Source organism: Pongo pygmaeus, chromosome 6 (genome assembly GCF_028885625.2).
Source record: "Pongo pygmaeus isolate AG05252 chromosome 6, NHGRI_mPonPyg2-v2.0_pri, whole genome shotgun sequence".
Taxonomy (NCBI): Eukaryota; Metazoa; Chordata; class Mammalia; order Primates; family Hominidae; genus Pongo; species Pongo pygmaeus.
This window is the reverse complement of record NC_072379.2, coordinates 140,012,083-140,024,736: the sequence shown is the minus strand read 5'-3', so window position 1 is coordinate 140,024,736 and position 12,654 is coordinate 140,012,083. Positions and strand designations below refer to the sequence as shown.

General features: G+C 45.1%; 1 protein-coding gene across 1 annotated transcript in view; it reads right to left on the bottom strand.

Annotated features, from left to right (window-relative positions):
• The window catches only part of TMEM178B (transmembrane protein 178B), a 404,397-nt gene extending 392,055 nt beyond the window's left edge, over positions 1-12,342 (bottom strand). Inside the window, exon 1 of the mRNA XM_054496829.2 lies at positions 10,825-12,342. Within this exon, the coding sequence (XP_054352804.1) occupies positions 10,825-11,206 (382 nt within the window). The 5' untranslated portion in view covers positions 11,207-12,342. The remainder of the gene's footprint in view (positions 1-10,824) is intronic.
• Positions 12,343-12,654: the final 312 nt, after the last annotated feature.

Below are 12,654 nucleotides of genomic sequence, written 5' to 3'. Positions count from 1 at the left end.
TCTGTGCATACAAATGTACAAAAAATAGGCCAGGCACGGTGGCTCACACCTGTCATCCCAGCACTTTGGGAGGCTGAGGCGGGTGGATCACCTGAGGTCAGGAATTCGAGACCAGCCTGGCCAACGTGGTGAAACCCCATCTCTAATAAAAAAAAAAAAAAAAAAATACAAATTAGCCGGGAGTGCTGACAGGTGCCTGTAATCCCAGCTACTCAGCAGGCTGAGGCAGGAAAATCACTTGAACCTGGGAGGCAGAGATTGCAGTGAGCCGAGATCGTGGTGTGACTGGGAGCCTGTAATCCCAGCTACTCAGAAAGCTGAGGCAGGAGAATCACTTGAACCTGGGAGGCAGAGATTGCAGTGAGCCGAGATCGTGGTGTGACTGGGAGCCTGTAATCCCAGCTACTCAGAAAGCTGAGGCAGGAGAATCACTTGAACCTGGGAGGCAGAGAGTGCAGTGAGCCGAGATCGTGATGTGGCAGTGGGCACCTGTAATCCCAGCTACTCAGAAAGCTGAGGCAGCAGAATCACTTGAACCTGGGAGGCAGAGGTTGCAGTAAGCTGAGATCGTGCCATTGCACTCAAGCCTGGGCAGTAGAGTAAGACTCGGTCTCAAAAAAAATTACAAAACAATAAACTCTTTTTTTCTTTGAATCACCTGTTCGCTGACCAGCTTATATTTATACTTGCTGTTTTTAAACATCATGAATATACTATCTCTGATATGATTTATAAAATTTGGGCAGCAATGGCTGCCTTTTAGGAGAAGGACAGGCATCTGGGGGACAAGCAGGGATGGCAGGGCGACTAGACAAGCATTACCTAGTCAGGGCTCATAACTTTTAAGGGAGGCTGAGATTCCACCTTATCAATCCACAAATACCTCTCTAAGAACATCTTAGGATCACATGTCCCCTTTTCTGCAAAACATGCCCTGACTGCTCCCAGATGAGGCCCAGCCATCCAGGCTCCCAGCACAGAAATCTCCCATAGAACCAACCAGGGGGCTTGTACTTGTGAGTTTACCTGCCTATCTCCTCACTTTTTAGCTCCATGAGGACAGAAACAACAGATTTCACTCAAAATCCTTCACCTCAAGTAATGTGCCTGGCATTCTTGGTGCTTAATAGACATTTTTTTTAATAAGTTCAGTGAAATGTTCTTCACCATTCAATGATTTTTAAATGGCCCGAGGGATGTATTCATTAGTTTTCCTTGTTTTATATATTGGTATTCCTTAAAAGCTCTGTTCAGAAAAAGCAAAAAAAATCTAAAGCTCAAAAATGTTCAGCTATAAGCCCTACAAGGGCAGGAATTTCATGTTTTACTAACTTCTGCATCCCAAGCATACTTTGGCTGTGCCTAATACACAGTAGGTGCTCAATAAATGTGCTGAATAGGCCGGGCGTGGTGGCTCATACCTGTAATCCCAGCACTTTTGGAGGCCGAGGCAGGCGTATCACCTGAAGTCAGGAGTTCGAGACCAGCCTGGTCAAAATGGCAAAGCCCCATCTCTACTAAAAATACAAAAATTAGCCAGGCATGGTGGCATGTGCCTGTAATCCCAGCTACATAGCCTGGGCAACAAGAGCGAGACTGTCTCAAAAAAAAAAAAAATGTGCTGAATGAATGAAGAGCCTTGGCTATGAAGTATTCCACACACTAAACAGAATCCAGTTCCCTTCTCTATTGAGGGTTTAAATGTATTTATTTATTTTCCTGGGGGTAATTTACCATTTTAACCACTTTTAAAGTCCAGTGGCATTAAGTACATTCACACTGTTGTGCATCTATCATCACCTTTCTCTTAGGTTTTTCATTTTAAACCCTGAACTGCACATCACATTTCAAGCCATTCGAAACAGGAAAAGTTCATTTTTATTACATGATTTTATAGTGGTAAGAAATTAGCTATTCCTATTGCAAACTAGAACCCAGGATGATCTCTTTAGAAATCTCTTTGTCTCTCACATCTGTCTGTCTGTCTGTCTGTCTGTCTCTCTCTCTCTCTCCCTCCCTCCCTCTTTCTCTTCCCACCCCCCATCAACTTTCGCCTTGCCCCTCTTTTCACCCTCCCTCAACCATGTACCTATTATCTACTCTTTGATACCTAAATCTAACTTTCTCATCAAATGTAAAAGTGTGAAAGGGCTTGGAGTTTATAGAATCTAAACACATTATTTTACATATGAGAAAATAAGTCACATAAAAGAGTATATGAATTCTCTAAAAAACAGCAATCAAGACATTAGGATGATTTTTCCATCTATTCATCCACCAAGTCACACCCTTCCTCCTCTCTCTGTGTATTGTTTGGGAGTAGTAAGTTATAAATATATCTGCATCTAAAAAAACGCTTGTGATTCTAACATCTAACATCTAGATATGTGGGGGGGGCGAGGGGTGGGTGTTTGTATATGATGGGTCAAACTAACCCAGAGTGTGTTTAGCATTCTGCCTGAAGGCCTAGGATTACTTACTAATAGCAAAGAGGGGGAAATGTTTTTAACTGACAATCCAAAGTGGAATATACAGTATTGATCCTCTAATTGACCCTACAGTAAAAGAATAAATAAACTGACCTCTTCAACAGAAAAAAAGGCTCTAGACTTTGTTGACTCAATAAAAAGAGCTCACTCCTGCGTTCCCTGACTAGTTGATTCCTGATCCCATTGATGCAGGTAAGACCTCCTGAGGAAGCACCGGATACCACTGCACATGACAATGAACTTGGGAAACCATGAGCTGGAGTGTAAGCTCCCTTAGGACAAGAACCAACCATGCCTTTTTGTTCTCCCTCCACACGTAGCAAAGAGCTCTGCACACAGCAGGTGCTCAAAACACATCTCTTTACTCCATGCATTCATTTGCCCAGTGAGTCACAGGTTTTCTTCTTGAATCATTGAGTCTCACTGGTTAGCTGAGTTTTAGGATGATTGAGGAGGAGAAGTGGGACTATGAGTGTGTTTATTTATTATATATGGGCATACACGTGGTGTATATGCAAGGAGGTGCACATCATGTATACAAGACTATGGATGTTTGCATGTGTTTCTTTGAAAGTGAGTATGTCTTAAGTTTTTTAATCAATCAGCAGTTTTTCAGAACCTACTAAGTACAGGACCCCAAGTGTGTTTTAGAAATTAAACAGTTCCTGCCCTCTAGGAATTCAATAAAGAATGCAGAAAGAAACAGCCTGTGGAGGCCTCTCAGCTAATGATACCTCCTGAACTCCAGTCTATATTAGGTTTGCCACCTCTTTTCCCTGCAACACCCAAAGCCTCCTTGTATGGAACTACAGTCACATGTCACTGAACAACAGGGATATGTTCTGAGAAATGCATCGTTAGGCGATTTTGTCTTCATGCAGACATCAGAGTGTACTTCCACAACCTAGATGGTGCAGCCTAGTACACACCAAGGTTATGTGATATAGCCTATTGCTCCAAGGCTATAAACCTGAACAGCATGTTACTGTACTGAATACTGTAGGCAATTATAACACAATGGTAAGTATTTGTGTTTCTAAACATAGGAAAGATGCAATCAAAATGCAGTAGAGAAGACAAAAAATGATACACCTGTGGAGACTCTTATCATGAATGGAGCTTAGAAAACTGGGAGTTGTTTTGGGTGAGTCAGTGAGTGAGAGGTGAGTGGTCAGTGAAAGTGAGGTCCTAGGACATTACTGTATGCTACTGTAGACCTTATAAATGCTGTACACTTAGGCTACACCAAATGTATACAAAATATTTTTCTTTCTTCAACCATAACTTCAGCTCACTGTAGATTTTTTACTTTATATACTTTTTATTCTTTTAACTTTACAACTGTATGAAATATTTCCTTTGTTTCTTTTTTTTTTTCTTTTTTTTTTGAGATGGACTTTCACTATTGTTGCCCAGGCTGGAGTACAATGGTGCAATCTCAGCTCACTACAACTTCCGCCTCCCAAGTTCAAGCAATTCTCCTGCCTCAGCCTCCCGAGTAGCTGGGATTACAGGCATGTGCCACCATGCCTGGTTACTTTTTTGTATTTTTAGTAGAGACGGGGTTTCACCATGTTGGCCAGGCTGGTTTTGAACTCCTGACCTCAGGTGATCCGCCCACCTCAACCTCCAAAGTGCTGGGATTACAGGTGTGAGCCACTGCACCCAGCCTCTTTCTTTATATCCTTATCCTATAAGCTTTTTTCTGTTTATAAAATTTTTTATTTTTCAAGTTTTGAAACGTTTTTGTTAAAAACTAAGACACACACACACACATTAGCCTAAGCCTGCAGAGGGCTGGGATCATCAATCTTGCTGTCTTCCACCTCCGCATCTTATCCCACTGGAAGGTCTTCAGGGGCAATGGCACACATGGAGCTGTCACCTCCTGTGATAACAATGCCTTCTTCTGGAATCCCTCCTGAAGGACCTGCCTGGGGCTGTTTTACAGTTAACTTTTTTTACAAGCAGAAGGAGTACACTCTAAAATAATGATTAAAAGTATAGCATAGTAAATATATAAACCAGTAACAGTCATTTTATTATCAAGTATTACATACTGTACATAATTGTTTGTGCTAGATTTCTGTACTACCGGCAGTGCAGTAGGTTTGTTTATACCAGCCTCAACACAAACACAGGAGTAATGGGTTGCTGCACTGTGACATCTATGATGTCACCAGGCCATAAGAATTTTTCAGCTCCATGATAACCTTATGAGACCACTGCAGTCTATCTTTGACCAAAATGTTACGGGGCACATGACTGCATTTCATTTTTGCCTTACTTGTCATTCTTCCCCTTTGCGCTTCATAAGGGCAGACCTTCATGGTACCCACTACCCTGTGCTATATTACACATGATTCATATATTAGATATTATTTTTACTCTATGAGTATTTTTTTTTCAGATGGAGTCTCACTCTGTCACCCAGGCTGGGGTGCAGTGGCACAGTCTCGGCTCACTGCAAACTCCGTTTCCCGGATTCAAGCCATTCTCCTGCCTCAGCCTCTCGAGTAGCTGGGATTACAGGCATGTGTGCCACCACGCCCAGCTAATTTTTGTATTTTTTGTAGACACAGGGTTTCAACCATGTTGGCCAGCATGGTCTCAATCTCTTGACCTTGTGATCCGCCCACCTCAGCCTCCAAAAATTCTGGGATTACAGGCGTGAGCCACCGCGCCTGGCCATGAGTATTTATTTATTGTCCATCTCTCCCCTCTGGAATGTAAGCTTCTCCATTTGGTCCAACACTGGACCTGACGCACAGCCCACAAGCCCTCAATAAATACTTGTTGAATGAATGAATGTGTCCTTCATGTCTATAACTTCAGCATCTACCACAGCAAGCGAAGTAAATAAGCAAAAGTTATATGACAAAATATGTATGCACTTCGGTCAGTGAGCTTCAAAACAGGGTGTGTGAGCCACTCGCATTACTTCAATTTAGAATTGAGATTCCAAGAGTATTATTTCCTTTTTCCTCTCAATTTGTGGAATCAATATCCCAGTTTCTTCTCCACCTCACTCCTGCCCCGATAGATTCTAAGATGATGGTAGAGAGTGGTGGGTGAGTTCCCACATCCGGAGCCAGAATTCAAATTCTGACACCTTCGTTTCCTAACTAACTATGAGACTTCACAAGTTATCTGACCTTTATGTGCCTCAGTTCCCTCAACTTTAGGATGAGAATTTAAAATAATACTAATACTTCCTAGGGTTATTATGAACAGTATATTAGCTAATGCATGTAAAACTTTTAGGAGAGACCTGGCATCAAGATTGGCTATAATTATCATTAATCTCTTTTCCACCCCATCAACTTTGCAAGTGATGTTTAATGGAGATGGAGAGGGCAGGAGGGAAGAAGGGAGAAGCTTGTGAGAATTCTGTGAGTTGACGATAGGAAATTAAAATATAGATTTACCATAATTGGCCATGAACTAAAGCCTTCTGCCCAATATATTCAAGTAGCAAAGTTTCTTAAAGTGTAGAATGATATACTTAAATTTAAACCCAAGTTATCATGGAATTATACTCATCTGAAACAAAGTTATGTGCTTGGCTCTTTTAGAGGCTATAGGCTCTGCGTGGCTCTGTCCAACAGAATTTTCTCTGATGGTGGGAATGTTCACTGTAATCTGAACTGTCCCATATAATAGCCAGTAGGCACAAACGGCTATTGAACATTTGAAATGTGGCCAATACAACTAAGGAAATAATTTTTGTTTGTTTTTTGAGACAGAGTCTCACTCTGTCACCCAGGCTGGAGTGCAATGGCATGATACCAGATCACTGCAACCTCCACCTCCTAGGTTCAAGCGATTCTCCTGCCTCAGCCTCCTGAGTAGCTGTCATTACAGGCACACACCACTATGGCCAGCTAATTTTTGTATTTTTACTAGAGATGGGGTTTCACCATGTTGGCGAGGCTGGTCTCGAACTCCTGACCTCAAGTGATCCACCTGCCTCGGCCTCCCAAAGTGCTGGGATTACAGGCATGAACCACTGTGCCCAGCCTATTTTATTTAACTTTGGTTATTGTTAACTTGAACAGCCACATGTAGGTCGTGGCTCCCCAACTCGGCAGCATAGCTATAGGGGATTTGATATACGAGCTCCCTGACTTGGTCCATGCCTGCTCTCCAGCTCCTGGTCCGCTCCTTCTCCTTGCCCCAGAAATCAACATTCACAAGGCCAAACTGCTGTTCCACACTTCTATGGCTGTGCATATGCTGGCCCATTGCCTGAAATATCCTTCCTCCACACCCACCTCCAAACCTTATCAAACATCTTGTTCAGATTTCATTTCCTCGAGACAACTTTCCCTAACCTCCTCCCGCCCACCTCCTGCTACTGCCAACACAATCTACCATTACTTCCTCTGTGTTCCTCTGCATCTGTTTCTGTTGCTGCTCTCGTCATCCTGTAGTTGTAACCTATTTTCTCTGACACTAACAGACTATGAAAATTTTGAGGACCAGATCTTATGCATTTCTTCATCCTAGCGATGTGTGCCCATCACACAATACATGTGCAGTAAATATTTGCTGATCCTGTTATTAATTTTTAAATATGTGAATGTTTTCTTAACATTTTTTGGAGTATTGAAAGCCACTTTGTGATTATGGGAACTATTTAAGTCAAAGTCTATTATAAGGCCAATTTTCAAATCATAAAAAGTTCTTAGAGTACCAGTTGAAGTTCTACTTATTTCAAACCACATCAATATAACATTTTAGTACAAATCAAATAATGTATTTTTCCCTTAGAGTTCCCTAGAACAAAATCCTACCTATAGCTCCTCCTCCTAAGGGTCTGGAAGTCTCTTGGATTTCAGAAACTGATCTTGTCACTGATCTGTCCCCAGTGCCTGCAGTCACTTACTAGGGAGACATGGATGAGATTTAAAAGCAAGAAGACATAAGGACCTAATTTAAGACTTGTCATGGATGCCATCAAATGGGAATTCAGGGTAATCTACCCTTGCTGCACCCTATATCCAATCTTACCCCCAAGAAGGAAATAATTAAAACCTTATCCACCATGAAAAATAATGTCCATACGTGATGTGTGTCTGCTTAGTGACATGTTATCCAAAAAAGAATCTTCCTTATTCTTTGGCAAAGCTCAAGAAATGGTCCTTTCATAGATTATGTAGCATCTGTTGCAATATTAACTTGGCCTGATAGCCACACTGATTCATATTTTCCCATCACGATTTTCTAATTTTTTACTTAAATTCTCACACAAGTGTTTCTATAATTAGAATAAGCTCGGATGGATACATTTCTGTGAACCTAATTTGTATGAAATATTTCCCAAATACCAAGCATCTGGTGAACGTACTTTACAAATGATTGTCTTTCCTGACCTCCAGGAACTTACAGTTTAAAAATGCAAACAAAGGAATACACAGTGATGAGAAATGCATATGTGTGGGTACAGCATGGCAGAAGGTCCTTGAGGAGAATGGATTTCAGAATGCATATGAATCCAGAGGACTTTACCTTCAAATTAGACATAGATTTGATGTTCGTTTTCTTATTAATTATGTGGTTTTATGTTGAAATGCACAAACAGCACTTGCTAATGTAATGAACATCGATTTAACAAATAACTAAGTTCTTTAGATCATTTAGATAAGTCTCTAATTTTCCTATATATTAACAGATTTTAAAGTCTTTTCTCTGGTTTTCCTTTTCCCTTGCCCATTACATATCTTCCAGAATTTTAATCAAAGCAGATATTTCAAAGAAGACAGAGGTCTGAGATCTCTTTTGCAGTTTCTAATGAATAATGTGAGATAAACATCTTTTTCTAAAATGTCTCATTTAAATATAGGGATATCAATTTCTCTTTTTAACTTCCTTATAAAATCTGCCCATCTAAGAGGAACACTGATTAAGTGTAAAAATTATGTTCTATATGTTATTGGAATTGCTTGTGAATTCTACTAATATAACATGCACTTATTTCCAAAATGTGTCTATTGCTGCTCAGAAAAGGAAGATCTGGTTTTCAAAGAGCGTGTTTTGAGGTTAAAAATGAAGATAGTGACCTTAACTCTCTCAAGATTTGTAAGGCTGGCATGCCATCTATCTCAATAATAGCTAACAAGAATGTCAAATGGACAGAAACAGCCATGGTAAGCAGGTGCTTGCCACTAACAGTAATTGCCGTATTTTGGGCGATGGGGAACATCATTTCCATTAGTTCAAGTGAAATACAATGCCCTGCCAACTCTAGGTATCAGTGTATTCAATACCCCTGCTGTGCCATGTCCATTTTCTGTTGCTGCAATTAAAAATCAGTTGTTACAAAGTCAAAATGTTGTACATTCTTCCCCTATCCCTTTCCCTGTCTCTGTGTTTCCAGCTTCACCGGAAGAACATGTCACTATGGCAACCAACCCCTCCGGTGCACAGACCAAGTCAACCTTTCTAGTCAGACTGCCAAGCAGAGCAACAGGGAATCAAAGCTCTGGAACTGCCAGAAACCATGAATTCCATCCCCCTTTCTCTAAGTGGGGTTAACCAACACAAGAAGGGATACCTGTCTTATTCTAGAAGGCATTCAAGGAAGGAAAAGTAAGAATATCCTTCAACAAATTCTCCCAGTGTTTGCTATTTATTATTCACAGGAATTCTCCCTCACATGTCAGCTAACTTCCTCTCATTTCAATTTTAAAGAAAGCAGAAAATCATGGATAAAATAACAGTTTATAAATCTGAGAATCTCAACACTGTTATAAGGTGACTCATTGTCAAAAACTATTCTAGGCCCTCTTGTTTTCCTGCCTTGGCATCCAAACCCAAGTTGGTCTCTTCTGGACTCCCCTAATATTCTGTACATCTTTACAAAGTGGTAGTGCTCCAAATGGGTCACCTTGTTCCAATAAGAACCCAATTGTGAAGCAAATGGGATATTGGTTGTATTAACACACCCATAACAAAATCAGCTAAAATCCCTAGTCATTCTAAAGAAGCTACAAAACAAACACTTAGATAGATTCTGTCTCTGAAGCCACCTCACCTATATCTGACCTGGCCACCTAGACCAGACCCACTGCTTGTCATTCTTAAACAACTGACTTTTTTGCAAATTAACAATTTTTTCTGATCAATTGCACACTTGTATCCATCAAAGAACATCAGTTCTCATAAATATTATTTTAATACAGCAGCAAACCTCACAGCATTATAATGAGACACTAAGAACTGCTTTTATATCTTGGCCTCAAAAACTTTGCAAATAATAGTATCTTTGTCACCTTGACATCCCCATTTAATAGTTAAAGAGAATGAAACACAAGGGGAAAAAAACCAGACTCATAAAATCTGCACATCTTCCTAGGATGTAGGTACCATAGAAGAGAACATATTCCTTTCTTCAGAGCAGTATTAATACACATTCAAACAATATTCCAGTGGGTTGACAACAGGATGGTTCCCAAAGTATAAATCATACAAGGTTTACAAATTCCATCAGATAAGCAGAATTTTTTAAGTAATGTGATCATATTAAAGTATCAAATAAATTTTTATCATTAGCAAATGCAGCTTGTTTTGTGTTTTGACATACACTTTGGGAATTTTTATATACATTTTCTGAAAATCTTATTTTTTTTTCTCTGACATGCCCACTTCGATGTTACTGAAAGAACTATTTTTTTTTTTACTTATTAGACCTTGTTGATATTCGATGCACAGAAGTCACTACAGTCAACCACTGTTTCAGAAGGAGACATAAAGAATTGTGATATGATGCTGCTGGTCAGCTGGCTTTGAGCTGCTTACAGGACAGGGGCTGTGATTTATTGATGTTTATATGACCAGTGCCTACACCATACCTGGTATAGTACAGCGCTCAGCAAACGTTTCTGGTATGAATAAGGCCTTCTCTGTGAAATGTTTCCCCCAATTTTCCTTGATTAAATCAGTTCAACAAAAATTATTAGGAGCCCGTCTACCCCTGACACATGACTCCTAAAGGGCTTCCTTTAAGAGCACAAACAACGTTCGAGATTCCCTTCTTCTCAGAGGCTGATGAAGCATTATCCTGGATAAGAACCCTGGACCATGAGGTTCTACTCGAATCCCGACAGAGAAGCGCGAAAGGAGAGGCAGGGGAGAGAGTTAAGCCTGCAGCAACCTTCATTAACAGCTATTGGGAGGCAAGTTCTGGCCCCGAGGCTCAGCCAGGCCTGGATAACAGGACCGCCTGGAACCCAGAGACCTGATAGCCTGTGGCCTGGGGAGGAGACGCGAGGGGCTGCGGGGGCCTAGAGGCGCCGGGCTCTCCGCAGCGCCACGCCTTGCGCCCGGCGCTTACCTTTCCGAATGAGGGCGGCGATCTCGGGGTCGAAGCCCTGCCGGTGGCACTTCCTCCAGAGGCCCATGTTGGTGGAGTTGTACTGCCGGCTGCACTCGTCCGCGGGGCTCATGGCGAACAGCTGCCGGCGATTCCGGGCCCGGAGGAGTTTGCCCTCCCAGCGGTCCAGGCGCGAGCGGCTCGCCCGGAGCGGCAAGTTGTTGTTATTGTTGTAAATGAAGCCGGGGTCGACCCGGCGGGTGTTGAAGGCCTTGCACCTGTCCCTGTGCTTCCTGGCGTCCGTCTCGTACCAGTGGTCCGAGCAGATGGCCACGGCCAGCATGCCGAGGGCGCAGAGCGCTAGCGAGAGGCCAGTGTAGAGCAGTAACCTTCCGGCAGCCATGCCTCCGCTTGGCGGCTACACCATGGGCATGATCCGCCGCAGCCTCGCCTTCCCTCGCCGCACCCGGAACAAAGCGGCGGGCGGCCGAGCTGGGGGAGGGGGCAGGAGAGGGACTCGCGCCGCGGCGCCCCCTCGGCCCCCGCCTACCGGAGCGCGGCCGGGGGACTGCGGGGATGGGGGCGGGCGGCCTAAAAAGTTCTGATCCGGAGAGGCTCCCGCGGGCTCCTGGGCATCCTCTGAGGCAGGTGCAGCCTCCGGCGGCGGCGAACCCAGCGCGGCCGCCTCCCGCCCCCTCCCCGCCCCGCAGGAAGCGACTGCCCCGAAGCAGTCGCCTTGGCTCCCAGCCCGGCTTCGGGCGCCGCTGCCCTCGGGCCGGAAACTAAATGCCAAGTGTCCTCGGCTGCGGTGGGGCTTGCGGGGGTTTCTTTGTGCAGGATGGTGACGGGACAGAACTCGCCTGTCTCTCTGAGGGGGACGGGGGGTGCTGTCAGGAGGCGCCACTGGACCACCGGGTGAAGTGGAACGCCCCCGATGCGGCCGGCGGGCGAAAGAAACCTCCAGGTGCTGGGGCCGGCTTCTCCGAGTCCCTCCTGGGTCTCTGGCTGAGAGACGCTCCCCCTCCCCGTCTGCAAGCAAAGACCTGGGACGCGCACCCAGATATGTTCTTCCTCTTTGTGTCGGGTCCTCTTAAAATCTCCGTTATCTGGTCACCAGCAGGTCGGTTGCTCCTTCTGACCCGCGTGCTGCGCTCAGAGGCGCACTCCCCGCGGACGCACGGTCTCGGCCGACCTTTCCCCGCGAGCTCCCCGGTGCCCTGCCTCTGGCATCGCCATTCAGGCGGCCCCTCGGGCAGACAGCGTGTTCACCCGGGCGGCGTTACCGGACGAGTCCCGGCCTGGGGTCTGCGGAGACTGGGAGGCTGCTGGAGGACGCGAGGGGCGGGCTGCGCGGCGGAGGGCGCACCGGGCAGCGCTCACTGCGCGCGGCGCTAGGGGCTCGGCCCACCGCGCCTTCAACACCATGGACAGGTCACGCCGCCACGGCGCGCTGCCGGCCCAGCCGCCAGCCCCCGAGCGTCACGCAGCTCTTCCCAGCGCCGTCTTCTGCCTGCAGTGTCCACCCGGCCGCCTCCGGACCCGGCTCTCCCGCGACGCCGCCGCCTCACTTCATCTGGCACCCGGGAGCCCCGGGAGCCTGCGCCCAGGTGCAAAGAAAATGCCGCAGGCACCGAAGAAAACCCCGGTCCCGGCCCCTCCAAACAATCCGCCCCTTTTTCCAGCCACCAAAGCCCCTGGCACTCTGGCACCCCGTCTGCTCTGCCCAGCTGGGCTCAGTCGCTCTCAGATTGCACCATTTTCTTCGCAGCCCACCCGGGCGCCGAGATGCCGGCTCACTCGACAGCGTGCAGAGAATCCCGTCCCGGCCTCGGCGTCCCACGATCCGGCTCC